Raw genomic sequence first — 21,231 nt, forward strand, 5'->3', positions numbered from 1 at the left:
ACTGCCCATGAGCGTCAGTACGCGCTATAACTCTGTGTATTTTCACGTGATTTTGTGTTTTTTCGTGTAAATTTGAATTGCTTGTTGGAAAGTATGAAGGTGGCATGCGTATCCGGGACTTGGCTGCTGCATACCGTATGCCGAGAACGGCAATATCTACGATTGTGAAAAACAGACGTTATTAAAAAGTAAAGTGAGGTTAAATTTTCAATTATTTCATCTAATTGCTTTTGTATTTATGTATTTTAGTATTAAGCAGTGTTTAAATTATTTTATACAGTACAACCCCATCAATGTATAATATGCCAATAACAATAGGATTTTTTTTTCATGGGAACGGATTAATCATTTTCAATTTATTTCTTATGGGAAAAATTTGTTTGGTATAAGTCAAAGGATCTGGAACGGATTAAGGACGTATACCGAGGTACCACTATATCTCAAAAATGACTTCTATATGATTTCTTTTTGTCTTGAAATGCACAAGAGATTATCTTCAATTATATAGGGTATTATTTTAAGTTACCTCGCAAAGCTTTTCAAATAAATGCATGGGACATTACTTGAAGATTTCCAGAAGTGAGTTTCAGGGTAATCTCCAAATGCTTCCTTGTATGTCCAAGTGATATGTTTAACTTTAGGTGGTCTTGGCTGTTATTACAACATATCCACCAATGTAATCTCAATGTTTTCAAATTGACCGACATTTGACTTACCGTATATACTCGCGGATAAGTTCTCCCACGGATAAGTCGGGGCTTGATTTTACTGTATAATGTCGGTCGTATAAGTCAAATGTGGAAAACTCATGCTATTGGTCCAAGAGATTATGATATGAAAACGGCCACCTGAGAGAGTAACCACGGAGCATGCAGCCTTTTTTTATACTATGTATTGTGCCAATGTGACCACACGGTAATACCCAAACTATTCCGAAGCAACGTTTGCACTGATTTGTGCTTTTTGTTTCTCACACCCTCATACACCTTTATCGTAAGAGCATCCCTTATCTACGATGGAGCGTTCGATCAAAAGAAAATATTAAGCTAGTTTTAAATTAAAAGTCATTGAAGTGGCGAAATAAATTGGTAACTGCACTGATGCAACAAAATTTGACATGTCTGAGATTGGAGGAGGCACGAAGATGTAAAAAATACTGTAAGTGTTGTATTTTTGAACAGGCGTATAAGCCGAGGTCTGATTTTATGATTGATTTTTTGGGTTTTAAGACCTGACTTATACACAAGTATATATGGTATCTAAAATGTTTTCTGATATCCTAAAATGTATTTCAAATTAGATTTTTACATATCTGAAATACAGTTTAGAATGTTTTGGCTGGACCGACAACTAAAGGTATCACAAACGTTTTGTCAGACACTTTCATATACAGTAGTTTCATTTCCACTTCGAGATCAAGATACTTCAGAATGATTGCTTTGTTATTTAAGATTACTGATTAAAACAGACAAGAAAACATAAACATGTTTACAGAAGGTTTATTTGGATTTTTTAAAAATTGTTTCAGACAACTTAACATGCAGAGGAAGTCAGTTTCAGATGTGCTGAAGTGCATTATGTATTGCAGATATTTTATCTTACACTGATATATTTTGAAATGAGATTTGGTTATCTGAAAAGGTCAACTGTGTTTTAATATATTTGAAATTCATGCAGAAGTATCTGTAAATGTTCTTTTGGCCGGCTGTATTTTAGAATAGTGATTCTCAAACTGTGGGTCTGCAGGCCCCCACCAGAGTGGACACAGAATAAGTTGTTTGATTAGAAACTGATAGTCTTGAGAGATATGAGGCCCTTGAGATCCTAGAAGACTTGAACAAGAACCCCTTGTTTCCGAGTGGTAGACCCCTCTTTTCCTCTCTGTGATTGCCTTACTTTATTGTGGTAGAAAGTTTAGTTTTTCATTGCACTAAAAGCAGAGCTTAATCTCAGTACCAATGTGAGTCAATGTGTTTTCATTTGGATGAGATTTGTTTTGCGCCAGGAGGTACCAAAGGCTGCCTGGTACCCCCAAAGAATTTTTATTATAATTTTGTTTGCCTTTAAGCTTAATTTCTTAGGAGGAGAAGGGGCCTATGAGGATCTTTGTTTTGGCTTCCTCAGGCTTGGAAGAAAATGGTATGGTAAGCACTGCTCTAGAGTATGATTTCTGAGTAACAATGGGATGCTGGTGAACACTACAGTGGTGGCTTCTCTCATTTTTTCTTGTTCTTAGATTAATAATTTAAGGTTCCCTACCTTGCTGCACACGAGGCTTGCATTCTTATTCACCCAGTGGCATCTTCACCGCACCAGCACAAAGCTGAATGTTATGTTACAGTGTTACAGTATACTATATGATGTGCTCAAGATCATATTTTGTTACAAATTGTCACTGGTTATCTTACTGGAAAAGTAATTTATGGAAAATGTTATATTTAACTACTGGTAACGTAATAAAAAGCAGACAATTTTAACCTCCAACAGACTTTATTTCCACCATGCTGGTTGTTGCTTTTAAACATATGGCAGCATGGCCTTGGGTTAAATTGTAGGACGAGCAAAGCACAGAATTGAAAGTCATCACAGTGTGCAAAAGTGAGGAGAATCCTTATTAACTGTCTTGTGTATCTAAAGAGCAGCTCAGCAAAGTTCACTTCCCCCAGGTTTAAACATTGTAGAAAAAAGAGAATATAAAGTTTCTACCAATTATCCTCAGTGTCATTTAAATGTAATATTTAAGTTCATTATTTTTTCATTCTTTGGCTGAAGAGCAGTAGCTATCTGCCTAATAGTCTGTTGCACAATACATGTTTTAAACATCCTGGTGCTTTACACTGACACACAGAAAATGCATTTATGTCTGTTTGTTTGATTCATACACACTTACTTAGAATTTAGGAATAACATTTCCATGGTCCTACAGCTCCAAGCATGGGAAAATGATACTGACCAAGACTGCACTTTCACACTTAACCATCCACATCTAGCACTGATTCAGCAGATCACAGGCTACCTCAACAACATATGCAAACACCCAGCTTGCATTTCATTCTGATAAACAAATTGAATAAATTGTCTTTTTGGAAAGCAATAGGGTCACAATGACAGCATCTCCGCTGCTTTTTCACTGCAGTCAGTGCAAACACCGTGTGAGGGGTCCTCAAGGAACTTGCATTGACTGCCCAGTAAGATAAATGAGTGATACTGGGGGCTCTGTCTAGATGAAATGAAAGATTATAGTTAAGGTGGAACATCTGGAATGCTGGTTTGATAGTTCACAGGGACAGCTGTTCCAGTCAGAGAGTAGAACACAGAGTTTTTATCTAAACAATTTATGGATAATCCTGTGAACATAAAGAGTTCAGTTGTTTGATTCCAAACAGTGTGTCCAATTGCAGAAAATTCCAACACAGTTATGTAACTGTGAGGATGTCTGAAATATTCACATTAGAGCTAAAATTAGAAAACTGTGATGAGAACAGGGCATTGAGCCCAACAAACCTGTCTATCGTGTTCCCTTAGATTGTTTAAAACAACATCAAATTGAGATGTGAAGGTCCCAAAACTTCTACTGTATAAAACACTACTTGGTAATTTATCCCATGTATCTATGATTCTTTGCATGAAGAAAAACATTCTAACATTTGTGAGAATTCTAACCATTTTATGTTTCCAACCATGTTCCTGTGTTCTTATTGCATAATTTATTTTAAAGAAACAATTAGGTGTGACAGTAGATGGCGCTATACCAGCGCTTAACCTGACACAGACAGATGCAGGTGGCACACTTATAAAAGCACAAGTTTTTCTATTTTCTTTTCTTCCCTCATGGAGAATGTCTTCCCCGTTCCCACAAGTACACCACATAGTCCCAAAGCACAAACACAATACTTTCCTTCTCTATTCTCTTTTGTCTTTCTCCTTCACTCCTCTTCGGCAAGCTTTGTCTCCCTCCTCCCGACTCTGGCTCCCTGAATGGAGTGAGGTGGCCCCTTCTATAATGCACCCGGATGTGCTCCAGGTGCTCCCTGATGACCTTCCTGCAGCACTTCCTGGTGTGGCACAAGTGCTGCATGGGCACCCGGAAGCACTCCAGGTGTACCTGGTTCCTGTTCCGGCAGCACTTCCTGGTGTGGCAGAAGTGCTGCAATCCATGGCTCGGGAACCATCTAGGCACCCCCTGGCGGTAACCACGGGCCCCCAACAGGGTTGAGCTTCCATGCAATCCAGGGGGGCTGCCCTCTCGCATCCTGGGGAAGATATTGCCTCTCTCCCAGTCCTTCCCTTCTCCAGGAGTCCCAGTAGGGCAAGGTCTATGGTCACCTATCACATAACTCTGTTAACACCTTTTCTAGCCTGAAACACTTCACTAAGTCACCTTTTTATCTCCTTTTGCTTAAACTGAAAAGGTTAAACTTCTACGATCACTCCTTATAGCTCATACCTCTTAGTCCTAAAATCAGCCTGGTCACTCTTTTCTTGGCTTTCTCTAGCAATTCCTTATCTTTTTTGTAACAAGAAGACCAAAACTGCACACAGTACTCCAGATGAGGCCTCATTAGTGCGTTACAAAGCTTGAACAGAACCTCTTTGGACTTGCACTCCACACATCAAGGTGCTATTTACGGTAACTTACCATCCTTTTAGCAATTTGATCGCTTCTTTACACTGTCTGTATGTAGATATCGATGAATCCACTCTAAATGTTTCACATTTACTTACATTACATTTCACCTGCCATCAGTTTCATCTGCCACTGCTGCCTGTCAATAACTGGAGAAAATTGAGTGGCACTAAGAGAAGAAGTCACATCACTCCAGTTTTAGTTTTCCTTCATTGGCTCTCAGTTTGGATTTGGATTCATTTTGTAGTACTTTTTGTTTTTGGAGCTTTAAATGGCTTGAACTCACCTTATACTGTTGACATGCTTTTCCACCATTCCACCACCAGGTCATTAAAATCATCATGTCAGCCATTGTTATACGGAGCCCCGAAGGTGTCAGGCAATAAAAAAAAAAAAATTACATAACTTGTTCATACAAAATACGTAACTTACTTGGATGGATTATATTTATTTTTTATTTCAGTAGCTATTTTTTTTCCTGGTATACAGTTAGTTTACTGAACCAGAACTAGAAGAGTATAGCCAGCCAATAGTTTGAGTCTATTCTACACTGTTCAGTGCCATTATCAACTAGATTTTAAACTTACCTTTTTTTCTATTAAAGTTTCCACCACTGACTCTGAAATATCACGTTTTCAGAAAAAAATACCATCCCTTTTCATAACTTCTCCTGCATTTGAAAGTCAAAAGAACCGTTTCAACCACAGTGGTCTTCTAACTAGTTTTCAACATAAACCTTAAAGTTCACTTATGGTTTACTGGACCTTATGTCAGGAAAACCATACAGGACTCCATAATAAGAACCAGACTGCAAGGGGGAAAAATAATAATAATCTGTTTGAAGGAATTAATGAAATAAGAGTCAGGGAAAAAATTAAAAACAATCAGTTCAAATGAGTTTCGTAATTCATTCAAGCAGATTTTTTTTTTGCTCGACCCCTATGGGGCTCTATGCAGATTAAAACTTAAAAGGGATTGTGTCTTTGTAGTAGCTGGCCCAAGACTGTGGAACAGGCTACCCCTCAATGTTAGAATTATGTAGAACAGAATTTTTATAAATACAATTTGCTTGCTTCGGATAGCTTAACCATGAATTAAACAAATGAGTTTGATGGACTGAATAGTCTCCTCTCATTTGTTAAACTTCTTATGTTTTTATGCTTGCTGATTGATACACACCAGACATTACATGCCAACTATCAATACAGCATTCATGTCATGATGTCAATCAGGACAAGTTCAACTTCAAAGACGCTATACCATAATCTTAAAAAAATTTAAAAAATTATTTCTACTTTGTTACTTAGTTGAGCACTGCTTCCAGCTCCATGATAGCATCTTCTTATTGTCGAGCACAGCAACAAGAGTATAGTGATCAAGCCTGCTACCCTTGTCATTTATTTATGAAGTAGTAATGATGCTGACAAAGCTTGGTGTGTCCATCATATGAAACGGAATCTTGTTGGTAATTTGATTACCAAGAGTATGTGACAGATAGTGAACAAGAGCATCTTAGCTCTGCTTCCATGCTGATCAAACCTGACTGGTATTTATTGTTATGGGCGTGTGTGACATTGTCTGATACTCTTTGTCTTCCTGTTGACTATGAAATGTGACTGAATCAGGGACTTCATTTTCATAAAAGAAATGCAGAATATGACAGGCTTTGGTTGGCTTACATCACTTTGTTAACAGTTTTTTATATACAGCCTGATAAAATGTTTTACAGTACAGTCACAGCCTATCCTCCTAATATAACTCAGGCAAGAATAAAATAATTTATCAGGATATTGACAGAAATTTTTCATAAAATATGCATATCATAAGTTTAAATATCAAGTTTATAAAATGCATTACCATTATAAAATTAGCCATTACCAATTCAAAGAACTGTCATTTTTATACAGATTTCATTAATGCTATTGTTTTATTAATATTATGTTACCAGTCACATCTCATAGCAGGCTTGGCACCAACACTGACAATGACAATTCAGTAGTTGATGAATTCATAAATTAAGAGTACAAGGCTAGAAAGAGACAGAACATCAAGTCAGCAGTGTGAGATTTTCTGGCCTATTTGTTGAAATTAGGGTATGGGTTGTGTGACTGAGAGACTGAAGGCGAAACTAGGCCACATAAAGACGTCATCTTCTCAAATCTGTCTTTAACACATTGCCTATATGTTTCATATATACTGTATATATATCTATGGAAAAAATACATTATTCACTGATTGGCAGGCATTGATTAGCTCCTTACCATGGCACCTGTCAAAGGGTAGGAATTATCAGGCAGCAAGTGAACAGTCCATTCTTGAAGTTGATGTGGTGGAAGAAGGAAAAATGATCAAGCAAAAGGATCTGAGCGACTCTGACAAGGGCCAAATTGTGATAGCTATACAAATGGGTCTGATTATCTCCAAAATGCAAGGTCTTGTAGGGTGTTCCCAGCATTCAGTAGTTAGTACCTACCTAAAGTGGTCCAAAGAAGGAGAATTGGCGTACCGGCAACAGGGATATGGGCACCCAAGGCTCATTGATGCATGTGGGGAGCAAAGGCTAACCCAGCTGGTCTGATTCTACAGAAGAGCACTTTACTTTTTTTAAAAGTGCTCAAAAATATAATGCTAGCCATGAAAGATACGTCAGTACACACTGACTACTTCTCAGTTTCTGTCCTTTTGAGATGCCTTGATTGTCTCATGTCCATTTTATGACTCCCACCAATGGTAGACAGGCTTGCATTACCCACTGTGAAAATATAATTTGTTGTCTTACAAATACCCCATCTTTCAAGGCGACTTTCAGCGATCATCAAATGCTTTTCCTCTGTATATTTGTGTGCCTCAACCTCTCTTGTCCAGAACGTCCTGTCTTAAGCACGTTTAACTGAACAACCAAAGCCAAACTGACCAATCAGATTGTTCAGAGAGAGTGAACACACACACACGCACCCAGTGGGGTTTTATTTTATTGTAGATAGAGATAAAGTTTATTGTAGATATATATAAAGTAAGCATAATACAGTTCAAAGTCATGGGGCGCTAAATTGTCTACTGATAAGACAAGTGCAAGAGAGGAATCAGCACCAAAAAGGGTGACATTCATCAAAGGACAATCTCATGCACACAGCCACTGCCCCTGAGGATCAATTTAGAATCACCAATTAACAATAAACATGCAAATCATTGGGAAGTGGGAGGAAAACTGGAGTATCTGGAGGGAAAACATATGCAGGCACATACAAATTTCAAACGTGCAGCATCTGGGGGTGGGATTGAAATTAAGGATTGTCAATCTGTGAAACAGAAACACTAGCCATCCTTCTACTGTATGTGCTATTTATTATCCCTTAAATATTTTCTATCACTGTACAGCATGCTTATCTATCTATCTATCTATCTATCTATCTATCTATCTATCTATCTATCTGTATGGCTTTTCTTCGGGTATTATGTTCTTTTCTCATTGTTTAACTCCTCATTGACCCCAGTGTGAGCGTGTGAGTTTACATCGTGTTATTTGATATCTATCTGTACTGTATGTTCCATATATGTTATATGTTTCTGTTTTTTTAAGAGACATAAACTGAGACGGAAACAACCTTGCATTTTTAAAAGAAGGCTCATCCTGTAATTTAGTGAGGCTTTTTTAATCAAGGAGTTGGCTTATAGTGATTAAGCTTGACATTTTCTTTTGATTAAATATTTGGTTGAAACTAATTTGTCCTTCTTTTAAAGTCCGATGGGATAGAGTTTCCAATGAAAAGTGCTCTCTATGAAGTGATTGATTGATTGATTGGTTGGCTGATTGATTGATTTCCTGTTTGACATCTGTAGAACTGAACAGACTGGCACTCAAGCCCCCCCAACACCCCAAAAACACACACATTTCTATTTAATAACAAGCTACCGCTAGCAGCCTGGCATCTCATTCTTCCATAGGGTGTGCCTGATGCTAAGTGAGCTCATTATTTTCTTTCAAAGAAAATAATTGGAGAATTGTGATTGAACCTGCTACGTCACTTTCATAAATAGGGCGGATGATACTGATTACGCTGACTGAGTCTGGCAGCTGTTTTGTATAATAGAAGATGATAGTGATTTAATGCAGTAGCTTCCTATAATAAGAATAAGAGGGTGCCGTTGATGAAATCTGGCATCTGTTTCTTCAACTTAAACTAAGCGAGAGTGACTAAGCTCAGCCTTCTGATAGAGTGTGATTATATAGGATTGGCCTGGCATTAATTTCTTGAATAAAAGGGGATCTTCTGGAATGAGGGTCCATCTTTCTCCTCTGAATGTTACTGTCATGAGCCTGACTCTCCACACACTATTTATACTTCGAAATTTCCGTCTTGATGATTAACACCATACTTCTAAATGACCTACTTTTATAATATGGTGGACAGTCTTTTTTAAGATTCAGAATAACTTTATATTAGGGCTTATATACACAATGACAAATTGCTTTGCACTGCCATCTCACAGCTGTAGAGTCCGGGGTCCAAATCCCCCTTTGTGGAGTCTGCATTTTCTTTGAGTCTGTGTGGATTTCCCTCCAGGTGTCCCATCTGCCTTCATGCACCCCATATTGTAGATATACAGTTGTGTGTGGGAGTTTGACCAGGCAGCAGCTCCCAATGACCCTGAACAGAATGAGCAGACGCAACAGAGGAACCAAGCATGAACAGGAAGCCATCCAGTGCAGCTTCTACTGTACAAATTTAGCTTTTCTAAGAGAACACAAGATAAAATAATACTGCTCGGCATTTGTCATTTCCAAAATTAAAGGGCAAAGGTGTACTTGAATGGTGAGGCCATCACCACCACATCCTGTTCTATTGTGGCTGATCAAAGACCTGCCTGTTACATTTCTTGAATTTTAAGTCAGAAATTAAGGCATCTTCTTGCATTTACATTTACGTTTGTCTTAGGTATTTGAGCCAACCAGACTTTCAAGCTGTTTCTAAAAATAAGCCATCTCTCTCTTTTCTTCAGGGTTCTCCATTCTCCAAGCAATTATGGAGTCAGCTGTTACCAACAACTGGCAGGTAACGGCACGGTCCGTGGGCAGCATTACCGACGCCCAGGAGTTTCGACGCATCATTGAGGAGATGGACAGAAGACAGGAGAAGCGTTACTTAATAGACTGTGAAGTGGAAAGGATCAATGTCATCTTGGAGCAGGTACACTCCTTCCTCTATCCATAATGTCTTACACTTCCTTTATATGTTTTGCATGGCCGATTCTAAGCAGGCCATGTTAAATGAAAAATCATTGGGCATAACAGACAGAAGTGTACAATTTGAAAGTGTTACTCAATGGTCCAGCTTTATACCATCAGTAACCAGGTCAGCCATCTCCCCTATCTGTCTCTTTGAGCTTGTGCTGACACGCTAGTCTCTCTTTCTTATTCATCACAAGATGACTCAGTCAAGTAGTTTTCATTTTGTGACACTAAGCACAAATGCTAAACAATCTGCAAGAATAATCACCCTTGAGCCATTATCTTATATAGGACATGTATCAATACACAGTCCATTATTGTAAAGATCAGGAATAAACACAAGGAAGTCCATCAATTTAAACCTTCCTTATCAAAGAAGCTTCCTCAAGGAACTTAATAACATTCACTTAATATAATGTTATTTCTTCAGTCCAGTAGCCATTATTATACTTGTGCCGTTTGCTTGCTAATAATCTTTATTGTATCTAGCATCACACATTTGGAAGGTTGTCCAAGTTACAAATTACACTGCACTCACCATCTGTAGTGTGGCCAGCTTTTCTTCGTGGCTGGTGCTGTTGCCTCAAAGCTTTCGGGTATCAGCCTTGGTCCTGCCTAAATGGAGTTAGCATGTTTTCTCATTGTTTGTGTTGTTTTTTTCTCCATGTTTCTGAGTTTCACTCTAATATTCCAGTGAGATTAATCAACGAGTGTAAATTGGTCTGTTGTGGATGTATGCCAGGCTACAACCTTGGATTGGCATGCCAACTGTCGATGAATTTTGCACTAAACTCAATTCTGCTGAGATTGATGAGAGATCGTACAACCCTGAATGGGATTTAATAGGATGAATAAACCAATGAATGCAATGGTGGATGACCATCCACAGGGTCATGTAAAAGGCATCATGTCTCCATTTTCTTATTTCTGTTAGTTGCCTTTCCACGTCCTCCTCCTCATCTTTCTCAATTTGTTGTCACCTCATCATTGAGTCATTGTGCTCTTTGTGTAACCTCATGGTCTCTAGTATTCTCTCCCAGCACCTTTCTTTGTGTGTTAACTGTCTTTCTTAATTTTGCTGCCTATTTTTTTAAGAGCCTCTGTGGCCATCATCTCTTTCTACCTCACTTACCATTTTGTGTTTTTCACTTTTCAAGTATTTCATTAATATTGTCATGCATTAAGCTCTTGCAGGATCATGAACAATTTTCACCAAAATCAGTTTCCATATTTTGCACTAATCATCCTGTCATCATACAATATATATTGATTTCCCAAGGTACAGACAACACTGACAATCCCAACATGAAGCGCCGATGCCCTGAAGATGGCGCTAAACACACCACCTCAGTGTATTCCATTTTCTCAGAACATTTTGTAGTTTACTCTTTGTGCTCTTTTGTAGTTAAATGAATCTAATAACTAAATCACAAGCACAATGAATTACAAAAAGGCTAAATGAGAAAAGTTTTACATTACCTGTAAGACATTCTAATAATGGAAAGTTTTTTCTTAAAAAGCCATCCTCAAGGGATACTGTCCATTTAGACATGACGTTCTTGTAAGGTAATAGCTGACGGGAACCATTGTATTTGAAAGTCCTGTATTCTGAGCATGCTCTTTAAAAGGATGAAGGCAGTGGGGCTTTGTGTTTAAGGCTTTTTGACTTAGACTATGAGGTTGTGGGTTCTAATCCCACTACTGATACTGTGTCACCCTGACCAAGTCACTTCAACTGCCTTTGCTCCAAGCAAAAGAAATGTAACCAGTTATACCTCTGTAATGACCAAATAAGTAAATGTAAGTCATTTAATGTAATATTGTTATGTGGCTTAGCGGGTAAGGTGTTGAACCTTAAAGTTGTCAGGTGAGTCCCTCCAGTCGCTTAGATAGATACAGTAGATAGATAGATAGATAGATAGATAGATAGATAGATAGATAGATAGATAGATAGATACTAGATAGATAGATAGATAGATAGATAGATAGATAGATAGATAGATAGATAGATAGATAGATAGATAGATAGATAGATAGATAGATATCAAATAACTGGGCACAAACTCACACGCTCACACTGGGGTCATTGAGGAGTCAAACATGAAGAAAAAACATCATACTTGAAGAAAAGCCACACAGATATTGGGAAATTCCATACAGAGAATGGTGCAATCCTGAAAACATTGGAGAGTATGCATGGATATAATGCCATTCCATACTTTTTGAGCTGTCTAGGCTCTTGGCAAGTGTCAGTCAATCAGTCATTTTCCAACCCGCTATATCCTAACACAGGGTCACGGGGGTCTGCTGGAGCCAATCCCAGCCAACACAGGGCGCAAAGCAGGAACAAACCCTGGGCAGGGTGCCAGCCCACCATCTCTTGGCAAGTGTTTGCTTCTAAAAACAAGAAATTTGCAAACAATAAAAAAAGATCCCTGCTCTTGGTTTGTTACCCTTCCAACATCATCCATTCTAAATTCATACTTCTATTTTGCCAAATGCTTCGCACACCTTAGACAAGTAGTTAACATCTCATTGTGCTCCAAACAAATCAAAAACTCTACTTCTCACATGACCTGCTTTCAATGCACCCTGCGCACAATTACAGTTATCGTTTAGCATCCTAATTTGCCTGATGTGACCTGTAAAAGGCGCTCAGATAACCATGACACAAATTCCATAATGAAATTTCCATCCTGCAAAGATAGAGGATGTCAAGCTGTAAAAGCCTCCTTTAAGAATTAATTCCAGTTATTAGAGTCTTCTCTAAAATATGGTTTCTCACTCTGCCCTCTTGTTCTAGATCTCATGGCATGGACCCTTTTCTTTTTGAAAGATCATAGCCTAACAGTTCCAGAGGCCTGAGCTAATTACCATCATAGCCCGAGTATTGTCTGTGTAACGCCTGCATAGTGTCCCCAAAATCACGTGAATTGTCCTTCAGATACTCTATTTTTCCTCTCAAAATTATGTCCCATTAGGGGTTGCGTCCAGCCTTGTGCATAGTGCCACAAGGACAGACACCAACTCTGTAAAGGTAAGATGAATGGACAATTCTGAATTCATGCAACTTATTGATAAATCAGTAAGGACCATTTTAACATCTTAACCACCTATCATATGAGGACATTCCATCACTTCTATCAATAAGTCCATTTTTCCTTCATACAGCACCTTTCATTCTATGTGCCTTCTAAAACAATTACAATACAGTGCAAGTTACACAGCTGACTCAAGCAGAATAAATCTACTCCTCGTCAATTTCATCTTCAAACTATTCAAACTTTAGAAAAAGTTGAACGACAGCAGGCCATTCAACTCAACAAGCTCACCAGTCCTATCCACCTAATTTCTCCTAAATAAGATCAAGTTAAGATTCGAAAGTCTCTAAAGTCTTCATAATTTTTTTCCGTGTATAAATTGTCCTCTCTGAGTGAAGAGGTGCTTTCCCGTGGTTAACCATACCAAAACTTCCTTCTGTGCCTAGCTTTATTATTGAATTGAACCCATGACAAGGCCTAATTTTCTGTTGCCAAAACATTATCCTGGGTTTTATCTTCCATTAGACTTTAAGGCAGCAAGGACACTCTGAATGCTTATGTGAACAATGGAGAGAAAGAGTTGAGGCGCTGCAGAGGGCATGACGGTGCCAGTCAGGTAGCAGTGATAGAGCTGGTCTGTCCTGTTGAAAGGAAGCATATGGAACATCTTTAATGGCTAATCAGAGGGGTCAAACTCAGATCCTGGTGGGCCACAGTGGCTGCAGGTCTTTGTTTTGGCCAAGTTCTTAATTATTAATCAATTACTGCATCTAAAGGGACAGACGTTACTTTAACTTGATTTTAATTGACTTAATTTTTAAGACTCAATAACGAGATGCAATGACCAGCTAACTCAGGGGGTCTTATATGAGTTTCCTGGAGTGCCAACCATTTTCTGAATTTGAAGCCAGTACTTATTAATTTGTTTCTGTGACTTTCAAATCTGATATTTCCAAAATTTTTGACTTTTTTTCATGAGTTCTTCCAAATGTTTTGTGACCCAGAACAGATGAATACTTTTCAGAATGTGACTTTTTTTCTTTTCCAATACTTTATTAAAACAGATATTGTTTGAAGCACACATAGTTGCCAATGAGATCAAGTTAGTAAGATGTGTTTGCTCCCTTTGCTTTCATTATTTTTTAGCTGGGGAAAACAAGGTTTATTAAAAAGCAAGACAGACACAATTAACACAGAAAAAGTTTGTCCTATTAGCGGCCAGTGGTTGTAACATAACACTGCAGAAACTGTGGCCAATAAAGATCTAAGTTGGACACGTGTGACTTAGTTGAATTAAAAGACCCCACAACCTTGAAGTGGATTAACCAGTTGGAAGGCAGACAGATGGATGGATGGATGGATGGGCTTAAAGTGGAGGAGGACAACAAACTAATTGGCTTTATTTCATTATTAGCACGTAGACTTATCTTGCTCAACTTGAAGAATCCTAACTCACCTCTTTTAAGTCAGTGGGTTACTGATGTTATATACTATTTGAAATTGGAAAAAATCAGATTCTCTCTTAGAGGATCTGTTCAGAACTTTTGTTAAAACCTGCCAGGATCTAATCAATAATATTTTAGAATAACCATTTATATTAGGGAGAAAGACTCCTTTTCTCTCTTTACTACTCTCAATAGTTTTACTCTAGCTGCTGGCCTTCCTCTCTTTCTCATGGGTGGGTGTTGATTTTAATTTAATTTTGTTAAGTTTGACTTGATTGTATGGAATGTTATATGTTTTTTAAAAAATCAATAAAAGATCAAAAAATAAAAGACGGATGGATAGAAGAATAGATGTAAGAATGGATGTGCAGGCAGGTTCTTTTTGCTCACATTTTAGAGAATCAATGCTCAGTAAATTGTATACTCTAAAGAATTTTTAAGGTATTATGTACTAGGAAAGCATCTCTGTTAAGTCACAAGTCCTGAGTCCCTCATGCAATATAGTGAACCCCTGAAAGTGAGCCCCTCTCATACAAAGAAGCAAGGCATTCACTTCGTCTGATGGTCTGGAGCTGTCAGAAGCTGTTGCTCCACAGCATCAAGCGTTACCAAAACACGTTTGATGTGGCAGATCTTATTTCCTACTCCGACTACAGCAAAAGCAAAGCCTTCTGCCAGCCCTCAGAGGGTTTTTCACGCTTTCAGCATACATGATTGGGTCGCAATAGAAAGGAAAAACCTAATTGTTTAATACCTTTTAAAATAAGCACTTTAAAGAATTATCGCTAATGGAATACAAGTTGAGAAGTCCCCTCGGATGGAATTCATTTATCTTGTGTCACGTTGTGAAAGTAAAACAGTTTGCATAGCCAATAAAGTTATAGTTCAGCCACATTTCACAGTGATTTTGTGATCCTGAAATGAGGATATACCACACTTTTCAGTTCTAGTTAGTGGTATTAGCATCACACTGTAGGCTAATTCTTTTTACAATGGAAGTCAATGGTCCAGAGTTAGTGCACATTGCAGCCCCATCAAGGCAAAGCATACACTTGCAAAATCCCATCCATCCATTCATTAGAAAACCTGCTTTATTCAGTTCGTGGGGAGACTGGAGCCTCCTGTATACCAGAACCTTCAGCACAAGACAGAAACCAGCTTGGGATGGGCTAGTACTCCATTGCAGCCCATGAGCACTGTTTTGGGGCCCGTCATCAGTTATCCTAAGACATATGAAACTGGAGCCATAAAGACGCAGGGAGAACGTGTAGACAGTACTTGAGTTGGGATTTGAACCCTCAACTTTGAACTGTAAAGAGGCAGTGCCAGCAACTGTGCTGATCTTCCTGTTGACAATGTATGGGCTGTCATGTGTGTTAGCTTGTTTAAAACAAAAATAAACTAGTCCTTTATTATCACTGTCTGCTAATTCACCCAGACAGGAAGCAATAAGTAAGGAACTTGTTTCAAACTGGTAGTCCTTTCCATTCTGAGCCCAGGATATCAGCACACTCAGAGATATTTTGGTTGGCTTGGGCCACTCCATATGCTGTGGCCTAGACTTTCTGTCCCATCCTCTTGTTCTCTTTCTATAGAAATCCAGTCACCGCTCCGTGTGTTGCTTTGTATAAAGGCCTACAGTCCTTTATCTATATGACGTCTTTTGGAAACATGACCTCTTTCACTACACTGAGATATTGCTTTTAAAATATCTCACTCTCTTCTAAGAGCTCTAACCTACAGCACATTTATAACATATGACAACCTGTAATCTACCCTTAAAACTTAGAGGGGGGCAAGCTTGCTATTACTGAATGAAAACATCTAAATGATAGTGGTGAAAGTGAAAAAGATGGCAAAGATGGAAGTGCAAGTAAAAGAGGAATAACTCATGGCACTCTGGGCCCAGATTTGAGAGGAACCCATTCCTCAGGTAGTCGAGAATTATCAGACAGAGCGGGACTACATGTAGAAGCAGGCCACAAAAGCTGCTTCATGTGCGTCGTGAAGTGAGGGTGCATGCACACAACACTTAAGGAGCACTTTTTGCCCAGCTCTATGCTGTTGAAGCCCACTGCACCTCTGTGCATGGCCACCGGTGGGCCTCAGATGTGGACCCTGGCCTTGCGTTGGCCTGTGGAGCTGGGAGATAGCGTGGCACTGGGTATGCAGTGTGAGGTGAGGCCAGAGGCTGGAAAAAGGGACGAAGCAGCACGGAGTGTATGGAGCCTCAGAAGATATTTGTGGCAAAGAAAAGTGGCCAAGGAAGGTGGTAGCGGGTCTGACCACTGAAGAAACCATCAATCCTTTTCAGGACTAACTATCACTATCTTTGAGTAAAAGGGTAAAATCTATTCTCGCACCTGCAGGTCATTACAAACTGTTCCATCTTTGAACAAAAACTTTTGTGTTTGGACAGTTAATTAGATCTGGGATTTACTTTGTGTGAGGATACAGTCAGTCCTGTTCCAAAATGTGTTATCTGTGATGATAAATTGTCAACAGTAAATTAAAAAGACATTTCACTCTGAAACTTAGCCATCTTACTAACAAACCTAGAGCATACTTCAAGTGACTTTTAAATAAGCAAAGAAAACAGAGTCAGAGGTTTTCCAAAGTTTCTGGTAAAGCTCGAGGGGCCAGTTACTTAGTAGCTGAGTTAATTGCTAAAAAGATGACTTCTCACACAGAAGCAGAGACTTTAATTCTCCCTTTCTTGTAGTGCCATACTTAAGGCCCTTTTGGGGAATGAAGCAGAAAATAAGGTTAAACAATTCCTCTGTCAGATAAGACCATTGGCAGATGGATTTATGATATGTCAGCAGGCTAAGAAGAAAGTTTGTGCGGTCCTGGCAAGAAAAGTTAACATTTGTGCACTTCAAGGAGATAAGTCTGTTAATATTGGATGGAAGACTCAAGTGCTGAATTTCATTCATTCTAGAATAGTAGCTGTAAAGAACTTAAAAATACAACAACAGACTAAGATATTGTATATTTACTGCATTAAGTTCATATTTAGAAGGTCATGGTTTGTGTTGGAAATGCTGTGTGGAAATTTGTAGAGATGGGGTTCCATCAATGGCTAGTTCAGCTTCTTCAGGCAATGTCACTACATCCATAATGGCTAACACAGTACAACACCCCAGTACAATCTTAAGTTAAGAAAGAAATAGTGATGTAGTGATGACACATTGCTCTGTCCCCTGTCAAGTGTTGGCTGGGAAAACACTCAACAATGAGTTGAAAACTGTACTAGACACAGTTGTAAAAATGGTTAACTATATAAAAGCAGGTCTCTTAAATCACATCTTTTTGCAAAAGGTATGTGAACAATTTGGAGAAAAGCATTATGAGGGACAGCCGAGAACCTTGCTTGGCTTCGAAAGGCAAGGGTAGACAGTATGCACAGGGCATGTCTCCCCCTTAGTGCTAGATGGCAGGCTCGCTGGGTTGTGGTGGTGCCCCAGATTCCCACAAGGTTTTATAGGAGCCGGAGTTCTTCAGCTCAGACCTGCTGGGTTCCATGGGTGCTGCTAGGGGATGCTGTGGGGACTGGTGAGCCTTACTTTTTTGGGTACCCAGAAGTGCTTCCAAGCCACAGCTTCGGGACACTGGACGTGCTACCAGGTGTTACATAAAAAAAGTTTCCTGCCACAACATCGGGAGCCAGAGTCAGGAGAAGGAGGACAACACTTTCTTGGAGGAGTTGAGTTAGAGAGGCAGAGACAGGGGGACAGAGAGGAGAAAGCAAAACAAAGTATTGTTGTGTGCTTTAGAACTGTGAATGTAATTGTGGGGTGGGAATCTCTTACAAGGAAGAGTTTCACACTAAATAAATCCTCTTGTTTACTGTGACTTGTGTCTCAGTCTTTGTGCCAGATGTTTGGGGAGCTGTGGCGCCCCTGATGGCTACAGAATGTTAATCTTCTTCACATGAAAGTAGGATGGCCATCTAGAGGCAAAATGTTGTTACAAGTGTTTGAACTGAACGATGAGATATATATTTTTTTCACACTTAATAAGCAAGATGAATTTTGCATGTCACTATCAGATAACACTTGGATTGCAAAATTATTATACTTAGTTGATATCTTTGAACATTTAAACAAGATTAATTCCAACATGCAAGGAAAAGCTGAAAATGTCTTATCATTGACTGACAAAATCAAAGCACTGAGAGAGAAGTTAAGCTTGTAGGTCACCATTATGTACATGTAACCATATGTTGCTGCGACAGAGAATAAAGAGATTATGCCACTGATCTCTGAGCATCTTGAAGTACTGGAAAAAATCCTGTAGGAAGTATTATTTTCCAAACTTACATACTGAATACTACGACTGGTGGAGGATCCCATTTATTGATTCGGTATCCAGCCATTCTTAGCTTAGTTTAACAAGTGAAGAGAAATTAATTGAAATACATAATAATGGCAGTTTGAAATTGAAAAATAACACGTGCCTTTTGATGAATTTTGCATGTTACAGTCTTCAACTTCTTAGCTGTGTGAGTTAAGATGTTTTCTGCTTACCTGTAGAAATTAAAATTAATGAGAGTATATCTCTTCTGTAATCCACCAAATATTAAAAAGATTAATCACGCCAAGCCCAAATACCTCATTGAAAAGTTACAGTGACAAACCAGTTTGTCTGTTATGTTTATTTCCTGATTGTCTGTGATTGATGTAAATGTTGTGTCCTTAAAGAAATCGTTACATTTATAACTGTGGTAACTTTTGGAGATGGTGATATTGAGACACAAACGAAACAGAAAACTGACTAGGGTTGCTGTAAAAATCAAATAAATGACTTAAGCATGCCATCATTAAAAAATGTTGAAAAACACTGTGCGTTAGTTAGTGTGTATGACACTAAGTGAAAAGGGTCAGCCTTCTGAGAATTCAAAGTGGGCTTTTACTTACACTGCTCTTCTTCTATTTTTTAATTCCTTTTTCACATTCTGTTCTTCTCCTGCTCTTGTCTGATTTTTGAACCTGTGTCTGACTTTTTGTTCTTGCTTGCTGTAACTGTAGCGATTGGCAGCTGCTTTCCTTTTTGTTCAACAACAATAGAAAATGACTGCCATACAAGTATATCTGATATCCTTCAGCTTTTTTAAAAGACAAAAATCGCCATGTTTAAGAGAAATATCAATATCAGTGAGGCTCATTTTATCAACCACAGCCAACACATACACTCACTGAGCAAATTACTGAGAAATTATAATGTTATACTAATTCTGGGTGTTTGACAGATTTGACAGCTACACAATCATCGTGCTGCAAATCTTCCATTCTACCACATCCCAAAGGTGTTCTATTGGATTCAAATCTGGGGTCTCATTTATAAAACTTTTCATGGATTCAAGTGTGAAAATAAGCACACGGCAAATAAATTTTAAACTTTCCGTACGCACATTCTGCCCAATGAACCCTTTATAAATTACAGTCACCTCATAAATATGCATACATGAGCATACTTCAATCGCCACCCTGAAACATCCATATATGGAGCATGCTAATCAGCCTCATACATATGCAATCACAGTGCTGCAGAACTCCATTGGCTGGTAGAGCAGCTGCCTCCTGACATGTCGAGACACTGCAACCTGCATCTGGTTGTACTCCGCAACTGAGAGCGCAAAATCACGCGCGCCATTATAGCACCTCTCCTCTGCGTTCTGTGGGACCGAGACAGGCATAAGGTGCCAAAATCTGAGCAGGTACCCACTATCACCTGGCACATATAATGACATGATTGCTGTTACATTGAATAGTGGAGGCCATATGAAACACTGAGGGTTCATCCAGTCACTTTACCAACAAGCCGTTCACCACATATGGCACCATCACATCTGTCAAAGCTACTTTGCCTCAAAATAAATGAATGATGGGTTGATCCAGCCCTCTGAGACACAACATTTGCCAGTCACATCTTGGATGACTTGTGTATTAATGAAATGTAACTACTTACAGTTAACAAAATCAGCTTCTTTCTCGCTAGGTGCCCTTATTGCAATGTGAGTTTGAATTAAAGTGCTCTAATTATGATAGGAGAACCAGGCACTGCTGCAAATTGCCTTTTTATGTTGGCAAAAACATTGTATTTTAGGTATGTGCACCCACGGCATAGGAAAACTGGATGTAGCACCTCGCTGGTTGGTTAAAGGTTTCCAGTACAGCACGAATGATGGAGTGAAGTCTGGCTGAGATAATCCTGACCTGTTGACCAGTTCCCTGAGAAATGACAACAGGTAGTCAATATAAACTGACATAAAACCAAAAAAATTCTTCAGGTCAAATAGGCAGCATTGGTTCTCTTTAAAAAGGAACTAAAATACACCCTGTATGTCATCTTCATCATTTTTAAGGTTTGATATGTTTATCATTTCAATGCACATTATAATAATGAATTATTATACACGTGAGTCCTCATTTAAGGGGCAGCATGGTGGCGCAGTGGGTAGCGCTGCTGCTTCGCAGTTAGGAGACCTGGGTTCACTTCCTGGGTCCTCCCTGTATGGAGTTTGCATGCTCTCCCCGTGTCTGCGTAGGTTTCCTCCTGGCGCTACGGTTTCCTCCCACAGTCCAAAGACATGCAGGTTAGGTGGATTGGCGATTCTAAATTGGCCCTAGTGTGTGCTTGGTGTGTTTGTGTGTGTCCTACGGTGGGTTGGCACCCTGCCCGGGATTGGTTCCTGCCTTGTGCCCTGTGTTGGCTGAGATTGGCTCCAGCAGACCCCCGTGACCCTGTGTTTGGATTCAGCGGGTTGGAAAATGGATGGATGGATGGAGTCCTCATTTATCTGGTTTGGCTGCATTTCTTCTCTTCTTGATAAAAAGGGTGATATTATTTACCAGTTTCTCCAAAGTGTTGCATACATGTGGGCCA

At 39.1% G+C, this 21,231-nt stretch overlaps 1 protein-coding gene across 4 annotated transcripts in view; it reads left to right on the top strand.

Annotated features, from left to right (window-relative positions):
• The window catches only part of LOC120537396 (glutamate receptor 3), a 389,304-nt gene that overhangs the window by 196,304 nt on the left and 171,769 nt on the right, over positions 1 to 21,231 (top strand). For all 4 annotated transcript variants that reach the window (XM_039766306.1, XM_039766307.1, XM_039766305.1 and 1 more), the window contains exon 4: positions 9,629 to 9,816. In XM_039766306.1, coding sequence (XP_039622240.1) covers positions 9,629 to 9,816 — 188 coding nt within the window. The remainder of the gene's footprint in view (positions 1 to 9,628; positions 9,817 to 21,231) is intronic.

Source organism: Polypterus senegalus, chromosome 10 (assembly GCF_016835505.1).
Source record: "Polypterus senegalus isolate Bchr_013 chromosome 10, ASM1683550v1, whole genome shotgun sequence".
NCBI lineage: Eukaryota > Metazoa > Chordata > Cladistia > Polypteriformes > Polypteridae > Polypterus > Polypterus senegalus.